We start from the raw sequence: 16,173 nt of genomic DNA on the forward strand, positions 1-16,173 counted from the left end.
GATAAAAACTGAATGTTAAAAGAAATATCTGATGAAAGAGAAATTTCTCTATACTAGTAAATAAGGCAGAACCTCTCTCTGCGTAGTTGCAGAGAACTCTATTTGTTCTGCACACAGGGAAGGGAAGGCAGGATCTTCATCACTGCTGATTTAACACTGCCTTGCTGAGGTCTCATTGAAATGAGCATTTTCAAGGAAGTGTAAAGAATTTTTGCAAGTTGAGAAATTTCACAGAGATTGTTGGTCGAGTGCAAATACTGATTACAAAGTATGGAGGGTTTGGATTGCCTCTGAACACTTTTTTTGTTGTTGTTGGTTGGTTGGTTTGGTTTGGGTTTTGTGTTAAAGTGATAAAGTTATTACTTTTTTCTTCTGACAGGAGCTTACAGTGATAATCCAAACTCTATATTTAGCCTTTTTATCTGTGAGAATAGAGGTTATCTCTTGTTAAAGAGGAGTTTGATTTGATATTTCAGTTCACTGTTTTGGTGTTTTTTCCCCTAAACACCGTTTTACCCTTGACTGATTTGACCACTAAGCTTTTCCGGCTTTTAAGGGTTAGAATGCTTTTTCTGTATTCTTCCTTTCTGGACCTCAGTTCATGTTGTTTACAGGGTGAAAATCGTGTGAAGAATCATAATCTCTTCCTGCACCCTAAAAACAGGCAGATTAGAAAATGCAGGCAGTAGGCCTCTGTAATAATTTCTGAGTAAATATTTTACTGCTTTTTCCATCTGTTACACTAAAATCTGACTTAAACTAAGCATAAATCTAGTCAGAAGAGGTCACTGGAGTATTAATCATCAGAGTTAATCCTCTTAGACATGTGTTTGGTATGAGGCCAGCTATTCAGAAATTTAACAGCACACATATGTTGCTTATCTGTCTGGCAGCTTGCCAAAGAAATAAACTTCAAGTCTATGGTGGGTTTATATCACTGTAAAGTACGCTCTTGTTTGGTGCAAGCTGATGCAGCTTTTCTGTGTATCACACATGGTGCATAGCCTGCTACTGAAAAATGAGTTCCTTTCAGGGTGCTTTCAAAGAGCTGTAGTGTTGGTGTTGCATGGTAAGTGATACCATTCACAGCTGACCTTTTCATGGTGCTTCCCTATGAAGTACGATGAGCCAGATTAAATACTACTAATTTAGAGCAGAGGAAGAGACAATATTTCAAGTAGAGTAATACTGTGGAACCCAAATATAGCTGAATGAAACCTCACCCTGCTTCCACTGCTGCCATTCTGATTTGGAGGAAACATTCATGTACATAAATACAACTCTTTCTTGAGTCAGGTCTGAACTGGACCCAGCATTTCTGTTTCTCACTTCATAGCAGTACGCTTTATACTCCACAGAAAAACGATTATATCATATCCTAATTATGGAACTGTTTCGTCCCCTGGAGCATGGAAAGCAAACAGTAGGAGTGAGTGCATCACTAAAAAAATTAGTGTATTTTTAGAGAGGAGGTAAATACAAAAGTGCAGCTCCACTTAAAAGGTTAATGATGAAGAAAAAAATTACTTACCTTAAAGGAACTTTTTATAACAATCTGAGATTATTGCCAAAAGAACATATATTTCTTAGTAACTTGTTCAGATTTTCTTGCAAGAAATTATTCATTTTCTTCTTGCCTTTCTTTTTCAAGGAAAAGAATGAAAGCTCGTGCTCCCCCTCCACCAAATCAACCTTCTGCAGCAAGTAGAATTCACAGTGAGCACAAGTCACCTGCTGAGACAGCCGTAATTTCTGATCAGAACCTTGTGAGCATGAAGGAGAACATGATAAACAGACTGGTGGACTTCACAGTCGTTTTACCCAGTGGGGTGGAGCAGAAATGCACAGTGCAAGGAAGGTAAGGCTTTGATTAGCTCCCTCTGTTTGAAGACTTTTGTTCCCTATGCGTTACTTGCTGATGCTGTCTTTCTGAGTTTATGGGGCTTCTCTGTCATGCTTTTCTCTGCATTTTAAGCAGCTATTGCACCAGAGTCCTGAGCACCGTGTATAAAGGACCCTGTCTTCTGGGGCAGGAAGGATTTAGCAGCTATTGTGTCACTGTTTCCCCGTGGATCAGCATGTGTACGGATCTATCCCTTTCATGTAGTGTCACTGTGCTTAGGTTGTATCACATCTCATAATCCAGAGTGGGCTAGCTGCAGTGGAAGTAGGTGCTGCTGGCAAACAGTCCTGACAGTATGAGTGCCTGGAGGAGTGCCAGGAGGAGTGCCAGGAAGCAGGCTCGGAAGATGGATGATTCATCACATTCAGAAATCCCGCCTTCACAAATACAGTGCAGCTGTGTAGACAGCAAAGCTTCTGCCCTTATTTAGGAAACCTTTTACACATAAAAGTGAGTATTTTTTCCATGGAAAGACAGGGATTTTCCTTGTTATTTACTGGGTACAATCAAGAGCAAGTTGTATTGGAAAGGTAATTTTGAGATAGTTCACTGTGGGAGCTCTTCTTTATCCTCATTCTTTCTGTGTAAATTGTTTCAAAAGAGGGAGACATTGCTTTAGGTAATAATATGGGGAAGTTTCAAAAATATAAACAATACTATGATGAAACCATAGCAAACAATGTTGTGGTCAGGAGTAGTCAAGAAACTGTAGAAAGTGTAATACCGTATTCAAAAGGTATGTAGGTGCCTGTTGATAAATCACATTCAGTGTGTATTTTGCATTTGATGTTTCCAGTAGTTAGTCTGCGTTTCCCTCATAGCGTATTTTGATGGCCAAGGAGGATGTGTAAACTGGTGTGTGATGTCTGGGACCTCTTTCTCCCCCCTGCTTTTCATCAAAACTAACATTCAGTTATCCACTCTCAGGAGATGAGTGCAACTTGTGAGTGTCCACCCCCAAGCCAGAGTGATATTAAAGATTTGAGGAGAAAGCAGTGCTTATCAGAGCTCTCAGATAAGGTGTGTAGTGATAGAGTTTTTATAGGGAGATTTGGACTCAATGAGAGAAAGAAGAGAACAGGCCTGGTAAGTGGAACAGGACATGAAAACTCTCTGGTCATTGGATCCCAAAGAAAGGTGGTATTTCATTGGCAAATGCAAGCCACTTGGGAGCTGACAACAGGTTAATATTCATGCAGCATTTTGTATTGAGACAGATAATTGCCATATGGTTAAAAACTCTTTTTTCCCTTGAAAGCAAGCAGCGCTATAAGAGAGGTCTTCTAGTGTGACCTTTTGAAGAACATAAAAGCTACAGGAGCAAAGAACAGGCAGGAGGTCCCTGTAAAGTAATATTAAATATTACAGTAAATTGTCTCACACAGGTGTTTATAATTATGTCTCACATACACTGAGATTGTTTTGTTTATTAGAGGCTTTAGTCTGTGGACAAAAACCTGAAAGAAATGGCAAATATGAAACTTCACTTGAAATTTCTGTGAGGTTATTTATATCATCTGCATTAAGCATCCTAATCAACCAGAATGTTCTCTGTTGACTGTGAAGGTGCTCATTTCTCTCCAGGGTATGCATGACAGGTCTAGGCCTCTGATTTAGATGGCAGTTAAATTCCTGCTTGTGTTAATGTGCTAATCTGCACATCACTGGTGCCCAACCTAGGTAATGGCTGTTCTCCCTCAGGGCTGTCTTGAAGACTTGGAGTGGAGAAGCTGGTGATGCTGATAGCCAGCTGTGGAAAGTAGAAGATGATAGAAACTGAGGAAAGGGAATTAATCATCCTAACAAGCTATGAAATAAGAAAAGGATATTCTGTAATAAGCCCCATATTACAGTGGCATCAGTCCATGAACAGACCTCATTTGTGCTGCTGTTCTTTCTAATCACTGAAAGATGCAATTTTCTGTACATTAGCCCTGGTTATGTGATAAGGTATGTGGAATAGTGAAAAATAATAATGTCAAGATTATCTGAAACTTTTAGGGGATGAACTGTCCTAAGTCTCCAGGTTTGGGTGAAAGTCCAGGTTTTTTAAACTTTTTTTCATTGATTTGGTACTGTGAACTAAACAGCTGTGAAATACAATGATACTCAGGGGTAAATATGATAAAATGATGAAGTTATTGAATTTTTAAAAATGTGGTGGGTTTTTATTTTGTTGGGGTTTTGGGGTTTTTTTTCTGGGTTTCTTTTTTTTGGTTCCTTGGTTTTGTTTTTTAGTTTGAGGCAAGTGTAAGAGCCAGTGCAGGTAATGAATTCTTTTCCCTGTTCACTCTTTTTATCTGTGATGATATCATGGAAGGACATTTCAGAAAAATCTGCTGTTGTTTATAGTGCTATAAATCTTTAGTATTTTTGTTGACATCATTAAAACTATTCTGCAAAATCTCCTTTTGGCTACCCTATTGCTTTTCTGTTTCAAAAAAAATTTGCAAATCCTTGCCCTGGGCATATTTGTAATGAAAAATTATTCTGTAATTTCAGGAAAGCAGTTCACAGGACAAAAGTATATGAATGTAATATAACAATGAAAATATAAATACTGTAGTTAATTAGTATCACTTAAGATGATTACAAATGAACTAAAAGTAAAAATTATGTCTTTCAATTTGTTAATTCTATGTAAGCAAAGCAAAATGTTTTCATTTAACTTTGTTCTCTATGTAAAAAGTTCCTGTAAATATCAGCAAGAGGGCAGAAAATTTTCATTAAATTTTCTTGAAAGACACTTTAAGAAAAAAGTGTGTGCTATTTAAAGATATTTTATTGGAATCTGGAACCTTGAAATTCTTCTATTTATAGAAGTTAACTCAAGCTGACAATCTCTCTAACAGTTTATTGTCATCTTGTTACACACAATTTGTTGGAGAATTTGGAAATATGTGGTGCAGATTTTAGTACAAAACTGAGTCCTTAGGGAGTGTGTGCAGTAATAGAATAGTATTAACAGTTTTCTTTTTGAAAGAATTGATCCCTGGGAGCTCTACTGTAAAACATGTAGAAGTATTCATGAAAAGCTGTTAGCCTACTTCCTCTTGCAAAGGAGGGAAACAGTATTGTGTTTGTACTTGTGTATGAGCACTAACTGATGTGCTGAAAGGATAGGTGAAGTGTTGTCCACTTACACATTTGATGTATGTAGATCTGCAGCACATCCACACAAACTGTTAACAGGTCTGAGAGAGGTGATGGGTAGGCATTTAGATGGAAAACAAGTGGGAAAGCTCCCATGTTATCAGTTTTCTGTTTGTGATTCTCAGAGGTAATACTTCCAGTGGGTAACCTGTAAATAAAGGGATCATGCATCTGTCTCTGTTCACACTGAGTGTCATTGAGGAGGACTTCCTGATTAGCACAGATACAGACATTAAGTGTCTGCAGCTTGGAACTCAGTAATATTTGAAATGCATTGCAGAAAAATGGGGATGTTTGAAGCTAAGTGAGGTTTGGTTTGGAGTTGTGAACACATGGATGACCAGTATATAGAAAAGTAAACTGGACAGTTGTTCCTGCTCTTATCTTGCATGTTACACAAATTCTCTCATACATATGATGCACAGAGAGCAAGACACTGGAAGAAATAATAGCCGAAGCTGTAGTCCAATTCTACAAATATTGGAGGACAGAGTTCAGTATGCCATATGCATTATATTAAACATAAAGCTAATGTCATCCATAAATTATCCTCAGTTATTCTCAGTAATAGACTCTTTATTGTGGGCTTGTAGCTCAACATACAGAACAGTGTCACAGGAAGGACTGAAAGCGTGAAATGAGCCCAGGTCGGTGAAACATTAGAGATGTTATTAGAAGAAGATAAGCAGGGCACATGGCAAAAGGATTGAAAATTAGTTTAACTATATGCTGTATAAAAGTCAAGTCAAAACTGCAGTAGTTCAGTGTAGGCTAAGGGAGAAAAAAAGGTTGTACTAGAATTTATGTTGGAAGGGGCCACTAGAACACAGTCTCTAGGCAAGCTTGAATACCTTCAGGAAGGAGGTTTCTGGATTTCTCTGCACCTCTTTTCCAGGGCTTGAACTGTCTTTATGGAGATGATATGTTTACTTGTACCTAAATCGAATTTCCTATTCAGCACTTGCTCTTGCCACTTGTCCTCTTGCTGTTCACTGGCAAGAAGAGTCTTTCTCTGGAATCCTACAGTTCATACTTACAGACTGTCGCAAGGTCTCTCTTCACCTTTCTTATCCTAAGGCTCAAAAAGCACAGTCCTCTGTCTCTCCTTGTGTGTCATCTTGATGTTCCTTCTGTGGACTTGCTCAAGTATGGAAAATAAGAACCAAGTACAGGAGCAAGCTAAGAAAAGAAACAGAAAACATTTATGAGTGTCTTATTTATCGTACTTCCTGAACTTTTTTGGATACAGCTTGCTTCTTAGTGTGTACATTTTGTTTGTGTAGAAAATGTTGTAATCTTTTCATGAAATAGCTGCTGTAATTTGGGGCATGAGAAAATAATAACTGATGCTATTTTCTGGTTTAAATGCAAATAGTGAAAGAATTAGAGACTTCAAGTCATCCACCCCCTTTACATTTTCATGTTTCTTTTCCAGTCAATTGCTACTCTAGATTCTTAATGTGTATTTGACATTGACCTAAATAAAGAAGATTCTTTCCTCCAGTATGAGATTTTTTTAAAGTTTTTTTTTTAAATCATGGAATCACAGAATATCTTGGGTTGGAAAGGACCTGAAAGAGTATCTAGTTCCAATCCCCCTACCATGCACCAGGGACTGTCTCAGAGCCCTATCCAACTTGGCCTCTCATACTTCCAGGGATGGGGCGTCCACAGCTTCTCCAGACCAGTTCCTGTGCTTCACTACCCTCACTGTGAAGAATTTCTTCCTCATATGAAATCTAAACCTACTCTCAGTTTGAAGCTATTACCCCTTGTTCTATCACCACATGCTCTTGTGTAAAGTCCCTCTCTAGCTTTCTTGTAGAACCATTTTTAAGTACTAGAAGGAATTTGTAGCATGAAAGTAGAATGTAAAAAGAAAGATGGTTTTGTTTGATAGGAAACAACTTTACCCTGCACATTTATTTTTAGATGTACAAGGCTGTATTTTTGAATGGATTTCTCTGTGTGATCCAAGGAGGTTAAACCAAACCACACCCAAAACATCTCAGTTTTTTGATACTTCCTAAAAACCATAGGCCTCTGCTGCATTTTACTGGAGAACAGCAGGAAACAAGCAGTCTGCTCAAACTTGATCAGAACTTCAGCATAATAAATATTGCTGACAAAGTAGTGATTCTTTACTGTCCAGAATTGGCATTAAATGTCAAACAGCTTAGTAACAGAATGTCGAAACAGAGCCAAAGTACTCTCCTTTGCTAAGAATAGTCATATGGAGCTTCTTGTCTGAGTCTTAAATTGTGTTCACTCTCCAGCTTTGTTTCTCTTCTGTAGTATTTGGTTGCCAGTCATTAACCTTTGGTGCCTATTACGTTGTGTTTGGTCACTCACCAAAAATTTCAGCAATGTCTTACTAAAATGGAAAAAGTAAGGTGTTTCTTTTATGAACAGTTGAAAAGGCAGGACATATTTAAATTCATTTCAGCTTTAGATTTAAGACCTGCCTGAATTTCGAAACAGAGAGTGTTCTGTACCACATATCCAAGCAAGTTAAAAAAAGTGGACATCTGTGTGGAACAAAATGGAATCAAAGGAAGGATTGACTTTGCATCTTCCAAGAGCCATATTCAGCCCAAGGTTAGAAAGAAAAACTTGGTCTAAATTAGTACATTGCCATTCTCTTGCTGTGTTTAGCGACTCTCTTCCATGTGTAGCATATACATGGAGTTACTTGAAATAAAACTCCCATTTAAAATGAAACTGAACTGTATTGTGTTTTAGAAGGATTTTTTTTCAAGTTTGTGCCATGGAAATCTGGTATAAGTATAACTTCATTGCAAGGATTTCCTAGCTCTCTTACTTTGCTTGAAACATAAGAATTTTGAATTTTGTGGAATTCCTCTCCTTTCCTCCTTTGCTCCTTTCCTCCCCTCCTCCTCTCCTTTCCTCTTGTCTTCCTTTCTTCTCCCCCCCTTTTTTTTTCTTTACACTTCAGAAGTTTTCTGAAAAATTTCCCCCAAATTTACATTTTTTAAAGAGCATACAATTTGCTTTGAAACTTTTTCAAAAGCTTCAGCTGTACTTTCAAATGGTACAGATGAAGGCTGGGGATGCTTTTCATGGAACAATTGTGTATTCGGAGCAGCATGGCACAGGTTGGGATGTTGCAAACTTCCTTAACTGTTTTGTTTAATGCATGCCTGTTTGTAATTAGCAATAAGGTGAAACCTCAGATTTGGCTGGATTTTTGAATTGTCCATTTTCCAGACACATTTGCTCAAGTTCCATGATTATCTGTAACTTATTTTCTCTGATGGCTGGTGTGGATTCTGGTCTTGTTATAGTTGTGGTACTGTTGCTGCTGAATATATTTTATAATTTCAGTGGTGTATTTGTGGAATCATAAACTGTTATTTTGATGAACTATCTTCTCTTTACAAATACGTTTTCAGGAGGCAAGATAACTGTCCAAGTTTGAATGAATTATCACAGTATTATGCATTACAGAAGTATATTACTGTTCCACTTTAAATATAAATGTCAAGAACATAGGGCACCATGTATTGTGATTCTGCCAGGTTATTAACTTTTCTCTGAAACAATAGTAAGAAGATTGAGGGGGAAAAAAAACACATGAAAATTTTAGTTTAAAAGAAATATGTCTGTAAACAGATCTGTATCAGGAGAACTGATAAGCACTTCAAAAAAGTATGCACTGCTGCACAGTTTAATGAATATTCATGTAAATACTGATGTAGGTGGGATTCTCTTGTAGTTTAGACTTAGTAGCTGTAAATATCTGTTGGTTTGTGGTGTGTTGCTTATGAATTGAACATGGTTGTGAAACACAGAAGTTTTCAACCTGGGGACAGCATCAGAATGAGTCATCATGAAATGACCGAATACAGTTTTGATTTGGGTGCTACACATTTGTATTTGTGCTCTCTGTGTTAACAGTTGCCACAGTGCATTCTGTTCTGAAGCCTCCTCTACATATTAATGACATCTGTTTTCTTTATTTGATCTTCAGTTATCATCTTCTGAGTTCTTCCCTTTTCAGTGAATCTTGTATTTCAAATTTTCCACACTTGCCACTTTTCCAGCTCACACTCTGTAACACAGTTTAACTTGAATAAGATTATTGTAAAGAAGGTCCTTCCTCTTCTCTTGCATGGGAAGAGCTGTCACCTATCAGGTAATAAGGAATTGCTCTAGTTTTCCATTTTTGTTGTCTTTGTCATTAGCCCTGCAGGGTTCTTCACCGACTTCTTGAGCAGTTGTTGGCCAACAACATACCTATAGAAAGAACATTGGTGGCCCTCCACATGATAGTTTCCCAAATGCCAGCAGCTTGCAGTTTAAAGGATAATTCCTGAGCTGCATATATAATGGTGCTGGCTAATAACCTGTGGAGGAATTTATTTTCTTTGAATATGCTTGCATTTTGAATACAGTTTTTCCACTTTAAACATTAAAAAGAAGTGCCAGTTCTTTTGGCAAAGTTGCTGTCTGTGCATTTTTTTTTCACTTCTGCTAGAAGACAAGTACCCCACTGTATATGACAGGTTCCAGCTACAGCTGCTGAATTTCTTTTTTAGCTTACATTGTTTTATTGGCAGCAGACACTGGTTTATGAAACCATTTTTAGAAAAATGGCCAGTTTTAATAAACCTATTTGCTCTGATCCTGTATGGAATTTTTGGGGGGTGGGCTGGGAAAGTAAAAGAATCCTTCATTACCATCTCAGAGGAGAATTTCTGGAGTGTGGGGAAGCACAGATCCTGTTTGCTGTATTAGGCAGTATCAAGCTCCAGTAAATATTGAGTTCTTGACACAGAATGGAGTACCTCTGTGCAGAGGCATGGAATGAGAGTGACAGTTGCTGACTCTTTTAAAATCTCATGTTTTAAGAATAATACTGCAGTAAGAGTTGCTGATAATGGGGACACTCAAAACCAGATGATTTTGTACAGGGTTAATATCTTCACCAAAAAATATATGGACAGGATCTCTTGTACTGGAAAATATTGCTAGTGTCAAATGGATGTGGAGAATTCAAAATTGTAAACTAGAAAAATAAGCCCTATCTACCATTTGTTTCAGATTTAAGTACTCCATTTTGGGTTATGTGATTGTTTAAATCTAGTTAGAGTTTACCAGACTGTGAGTTCATAATTTACTCATATCTCGTCTTCATGCTAAAGAACAGAATTTGAACTGGAGCATTTATTGTATGGATTTAGTACATTATGACCCTCAGTTGGTCAGAGCATGGTGCTAGTAACACCAAGGTTGTGGGTTCAATCCCCATATGGGCCTTTCATGTATGAGTTGGACTTGTTGGATCCTTGTGAGTCACTTCCAACTCAGAATATTCTGTGATCTGGAAATAAGTAAGATGCACTTTGTCTGCTCTTGGCTTATGCTTGTTAGTGCTATGATTGGCACTGCTGTCTGCCTAATACTGAATAGTTAGTTAGCTGTGATCTCATAAACAGACACTGAAGTGTGAATATATTTAATTCCTATCATTTTATCTGATCTGTTTAACATTTCAAAACATAGCATTGTTCCCTCCCAGAGTGTTTAACTAGTGGCACATCCACAGCTTCTGTTGTCTTTTATCCCCCATCTTAAATTTGATGTAAATTTTCTAGCAGTGGGTTTTTTTTGGTTTTGTTTTGGTTTTTTGGGTTTTTTCGGGTTTTTTGTTTGTTTTTTTTTTGTTTGTGTTTTTTTGTTTGTTTGTTTTGTTTTGTTTTTTGTTTTTTTGGTTTTGTTTTTTTTCTCATGCTAACAGTGAATTCTTCTTCCTTGTAGTAAAGCTGTGATGGATGTCTTGGTTGATTTATGCAGCCAGTATCGCTTAAATCCATCCCAACATAGTCTTGAACTAAAGTCTTCAGGAACTCAGCAAGTTCTGAGTTACAAGCCGAACACTTTGATAGGAGCACTGGATGTACAGACAGTACTTCTGAAAGAGAAGATTCCTGAAGAGAAGGCAAAACGACCTCTGCCAAGGGTCCCTGAGGTCAGTACTCTGTAGGGCTATAATGATGTCATGAAACATCTTTCTATTCCTATGATTTCAGTTCTTCCAAGTTATCCATCTTTAAACCAGATGGGAAGGACTTGGGATTGACTATAACCTGCTTTACTAGCTTACCTGTTTTGCATGTAGGTTGGCAGAGACTAGTCTAGACATTTAGACAAAATGGTATTTTGCATGTGGTTGGATAGATGGAAATCTGAAGGTCGGGGCAATTGAAAATTGCAGTAATGGCTGAAATGAGTGTTGTGGGGTTGTGTGGAAAGGATGTTTTGGTGATATTTTGTGTATCATCTTCACTGAATATATGGGGGAAGGCTGATCATGAATAAATGTATTTCACAATACAGTGAAGATTAAGAAGTAGTCATTTTCCAAATGTTTGCTGAATTTTTTTATTATTCCAATAACTATATCTATACTCTCTCACCTTTCAGAGTGGGACTTGTAAACTTTTACATTACATCTGCCTCTGATTCCTTTTCCTTCTTCACATGTTCTTGTGAATGTCTCCCTAATGGGAAAGGAGGTCTAAGATTTTATTCTTTCAAATAGTTTTTTCTGCAGTGTGGGGTAAGTTTGCCTAGGAATAGTCCAGACAAGATGTAAATCCCTGGTGCTTTTCTCATTGTAAGAGGGCCTGTCCAGCACAGTGGGGAGACTGAGAGTTTGTGTTTGTTTCTGCAGAAATCTGTGAGGCTGGTAGTGAACTACCTGAAGACACAGAAGACTGTGGTTCGGGTTAGTCCAGAGGTGCCTCTCCACAACATCATCCCAGCTATTTGTGAGAAGTGTGAAGTCAGTCAAGAGCACATTGTTCTTCTGCGGGATGGAATAACTGGGGAAGAGCTGGAGCTTACCAAGTCCTTGGAGGAGCTAGGGATAAAGGAGCTGTATGCCTGGGACAGAAAAAAAGGTGAGCCAAGACTGGGAGCAGTCACTGCAGGGTTACATGGTTGTGACAACAATATTATGGGCAATGAAAAGCATTCGTGCTGCCATTCCTTTGGGGTCCAGCTGAAACAGCAGAGTGAGATCTCAGTCTGGAGAGCAGCACAGGTTTGTTCAGTGAGCTGTGCCCAGGGCAGCAGCCAGGTCAGCAGTGTGCCCAGTCGTCCTTGGTTGCTCTTGGGCCTTGCGCCAGGCTGGGCTGGACTCTGGCCGGGTGCAGGTTGGCCTAGGGCAGGGCAAAAGGAGGAGCTTTGCTGTGTCCCAGAGCTGCAGCATAATACAAGGGGCCTTGTCCAGGCAGAGTCTGTCACCTACCTGTGCTGTGGCTTGGAGAGAAGGAAAGAAGAGACATGCCATAGTCATGGCAGCTGTGAAAGCTGAGAGGCAGAGGCGGCAGACCAGGGCTTATGAGAATAAGACTGGACAGGATCAGAGACAGTTCCTCCAAAGAGCAAAGTTATTGACGGTTTAATGAAGAGGAGCTAAGAGGTATTTGTATATAAAATTTTGTCCTCATGTTTACCTATCCTCACTTTCTGTGTTCATAGACAAAATTGTAGTAGCAGTGTCTTGAAGTTGAGTTTTATCAGCCTGATTATGTATTCAAATGATATAATTCTGTGATGTGCTTTAAGATATACCTGCTTTCAAAATACACATTGACAAGCACTACTTCCTTTGAGGTCAGAAAGTGATATTCATTAAAATTGTCTCCTGCAGTTTTTCTCAGTCGCTGTTGCTTCTAGCACAGTAAATGTCCTTATTTATTGTTTAGATAACATCATTCTTGTAGGTGCTGAGCTATAGGCCTATTTTTTATTTATAAAATTATTTATTTATGTTGACATTCTGTCTCTTCTTTCCAGCTCTTTGATAAGTGACAGGTCTACCTCTGTGCGAGTCAAATTTCAGTGAGCTTAGACTTCTAAGTAAACTAAATATCTCCTTTTCTTTTGAATTACTGGGATGTTCCAAAAAGAGGCTGACAACATGTCATAACTCAATTGCATGTTTGGTTTTTTGAAGACATGTTTACTGTAATTAAGCTAACCATTTTGGAGCAACATATTGAACATGGAGTGTATTCAACAGGATTCATTCAACATACTTCAGGGACAACTTAGAGAGTAATTACCATAAGCTTTCAGTAAAGTCTTTCCTTTCAAATGAAAATGGTGGTGTGTATGCTGGTGCAGTGTTAGTCCTTGAATTTGGTTGTAGCCTATACTGTCAAAATCAAGACTTTACTATAGGGCTGAGAATATAGCAGAAAATTATCACACCATCATGGAATATATTGAGTTGAAAGGACCCACAAAGATCTACACATCTTAGTGTGCTGCTCTCTACATCAACTTTTTTTTTTAATATTCTATTCTTTTTTAACCTTTCAGTATTCTTTTCATTTCATTATGATAAAATCCACCTGATCCTGAGTATAATTCAGTCTTTTGTGCTTTCCTCTTACTCTGCACCATGGTGTCTGGGAAAACCAGTAACTGCACCTAAAATTGTTAAGAATTTTTCCTTTGCTTCAGCAAATTTTTTCTTCACTGTAATCTTCGTAATTCTTCGTAATCTCCAAGAGGAATAAACTCATTGGTTTCAGTAGCAGTTGGTCTGTGACTTGTGCACTGAGTGGGTATCCCGCTTGTTTACTTAAGAGAAAATATATTTTTTAAACACATTCTCACTAACAAGTAAGGTATCACAGGTGCTGAAAGCCATAGGCTGCGCTTGTAAGAGCAGATTCTAGAAAAACTCCTCGTTCTTCCCTTGCCTGAAACAGAAAAGACCAAGAGCTAAAGGATTTTTAAAAGAGAAGCTCTGCTGCCACCTGCTTACTTAATTCTGTTTAGCAGTTGAAGCAGCTTGATGACTGAATCAGAAATTAAATACAAGTGCAGCTAAACTGCTTCAGTAGCAGCTCTGCATGTCTGTTGTCGATCAACATTTTTTTTTCTGCAACACTTAAGAATAAAGGTGCTAGGACTAATTAATGAATATTGTGCTTTACAGCCCTATATTAAAACTTTAATGTGTTTTCTCTTACCCTTTCATTGCCTGACTTTTCCAGTTCCTCCATCAAAAACTCAGTCTGAGCCTTCTCTGAACTATAGAGGTACTGTACAATGCTGCTGAGGAGAAGCTTCACTCTGTGTTTAACGCTCTCACTTCATTCTATGTTTAATGTGGATTTGCTAGATAGATCTTTAAGAATGGCAAGTAAAATGCTGTAGAGAAGCAAGCCATTTTTGATCTGTTTTGTCTTTCCAAAGTGTTGTTTTTATGTCGTGTGCTTCTGCTAAGAACAAACACATCCTGTCTGTACTGGCTCTTCAGTAATAGCCATTAAAACACTAGCAAGTAACAAATCCTGCTATTTAACTGTTTTGTGGTGTATCTCTGTAGATTCCAAGCCTGTTCAGTTTACCTAAATCATGATGAGGTAAATTTCAGAATTACTAAGATTTCTGAGATCTCTTGGGTTAAAAATTTATTTAGTAGCAAAGGCAGAAAATTTTGATGTCTGTGAGGTTTTCCACTGATTTCTATTTACGTGCAGCAAAGCACTTCAAAATCAAATGTATACATACACATTGGGTAACTGAATAGATTCTGACTTCTGAATTGTTACAGTAGTTTGGGTTGGATTAGATTACGTTGGTGCTTCTGCTTCCAGTCAAATAGAAAATGTGTGTATTTAGCATGTTCTTTTCCCTACTGAGTCTGTTTTAATGCATTGTTTAAATTAATTATCCTCAAGAAAGGGATGGTTGATTTCTAACAAGCTTTACTTCTTTGCATTACTAGTAGACATAATGTAACCGAAGTTAAACTGGATAACTTACTTAAATTTTTATGAAGAAAGTCCACCTCCGGTAGGTGACAGCCGTCAAGCAAATCTTAGCTCATGGCCTCTTGGCTTCACTAATGGCACCACTATTCCCCCTAATCCTCTGTTATTATTTTCTGTGGCTTCCTCTTAAATGGAGATCCATACTACGTGAAATATCTACTGTATTTATTTAGGAAAAAGTTATACAGATTAGTAAAGAGTCATTATTTTGATATTATACTCATTACTTAAATTCTAATTTATTGGGATTACACAATGTTCAATGACAGCTGCTGAGGATCAGCTGCTATGTTAGCCTTTCCATAGCATTTTTATAGTTGAAGACTATGCAAGTAAAGGAGTCATAATCCAAATCTAGTTGCAGCCCCACCCCCAAGCAAGAAACTAGCATAGGTAGTGCTTAGTTTTTAAGAAAAGCATTAATTCATTACTGCATTTGTTTGCAGTGCAGTTGCAGCCTTTCTTAAGGATAGTTTCTCCCTGTTGTCCTTTGTGTTCATTTTATGTGTTTAACTCCTTCTTACACATGAGATTGCTTATATGTTAAAAGGATATGTGTGAAAATCACTTTGTATGTTATGCTAAGAAGTTTATGAGAGTTCTGGGGTAAGGTTGTTTTGGTGAAGTAAATCTTTATTTTCTGTCAACAAGTAAGTAATTTTGAATTTGAGTTTTAACTGTTATTAGGCAAATATTTAAAAGAGAAAGTATCCTTTTCCCTGTGAACTAAACTTTTTGAATGCTACTGAAATAATCTGATTTACTTGGAATTGGGTGGAAAGATTTATAGCATTATGCAGAGTCCATTTTAAAAAGTGAGAGCACCTCATTGTCTGCGTATTAAATGGGTAATGTTGATTCCTTTAATGCATGAGTGTGTCATTTTGCTCATCTAGCTTGTGGATGAGAAACTGAAGGGGGAAAGTGAAGGGATACTAAATGATACGAGAACTCATACAATTATTTAAGCAGATTCAAGGAAGACACATATGAGCTCTAACAGCCTGAAATACCTATAAACTCCCCTCTTTTCCCACCTGAAGTAAAAGCACCAAGATAAGAAAGATGACAACAACCAGCCAGTTTAAGTTTTAAGGAGAGCCCTGTTTCCAAGGGGAAAGTCTTTTTCCTCTTTATAGAGCTTTATCCAAATTACACATTGAGAATGTCTCTTTTAAGTTCACAGAACTAAGTCAGAGTATGAATTGTTAAAGACACTCAGCAGTATATCTTTGTGTAGGTGTTTGGGATTTTTCAGCATTACAGTACTCTGTGAGATTTAAATGATACATCTAA

The 16,173-nt window shown here is 37.7% G+C and overlaps 1 protein-coding gene across 2 annotated transcripts in view; it reads left to right on the plus strand.

The window, feature by feature from the left end:
* Positions 1-16,173, plus strand: part of COBL (cordon-bleu WH2 repeat protein) — a 114,339-nt gene that overhangs the window by 39,990 nt on the left and 58,176 nt on the right. Inside the window, exons 2-5 of one of the 2 annotated variants that reach the window (XM_066185575.1) lie at positions 1,652-1,858; positions 10,838-11,048; positions 11,754-11,982; positions 14,095-14,139. In XM_066185575.1, coding sequence (XP_066041672.1) covers positions 1,652-1,858; positions 10,838-11,048; positions 11,754-11,982; positions 14,095-14,139 — 692 coding nt within the window. The remainder of the gene's footprint in view (positions 1-1,651; positions 1,859-10,837; positions 11,049-11,753; positions 11,983-14,094; positions 14,140-16,173) is intronic. The other variant, XM_066185585.1, reaches the window with a different exon arrangement.

This window comes from Chamaea fasciata, unplaced genomic scaffold, assembly GCF_029207755.1.
Source record: "Chamaea fasciata isolate MVZ Bird 193981 ecotype frontalis unplaced genomic scaffold, bChaFas1.0.hap1 SCAF_1, whole genome shotgun sequence".
NCBI lineage: Eukaryota > Metazoa > Chordata > Aves > Passeriformes > Sylviidae > Chamaea > Chamaea fasciata.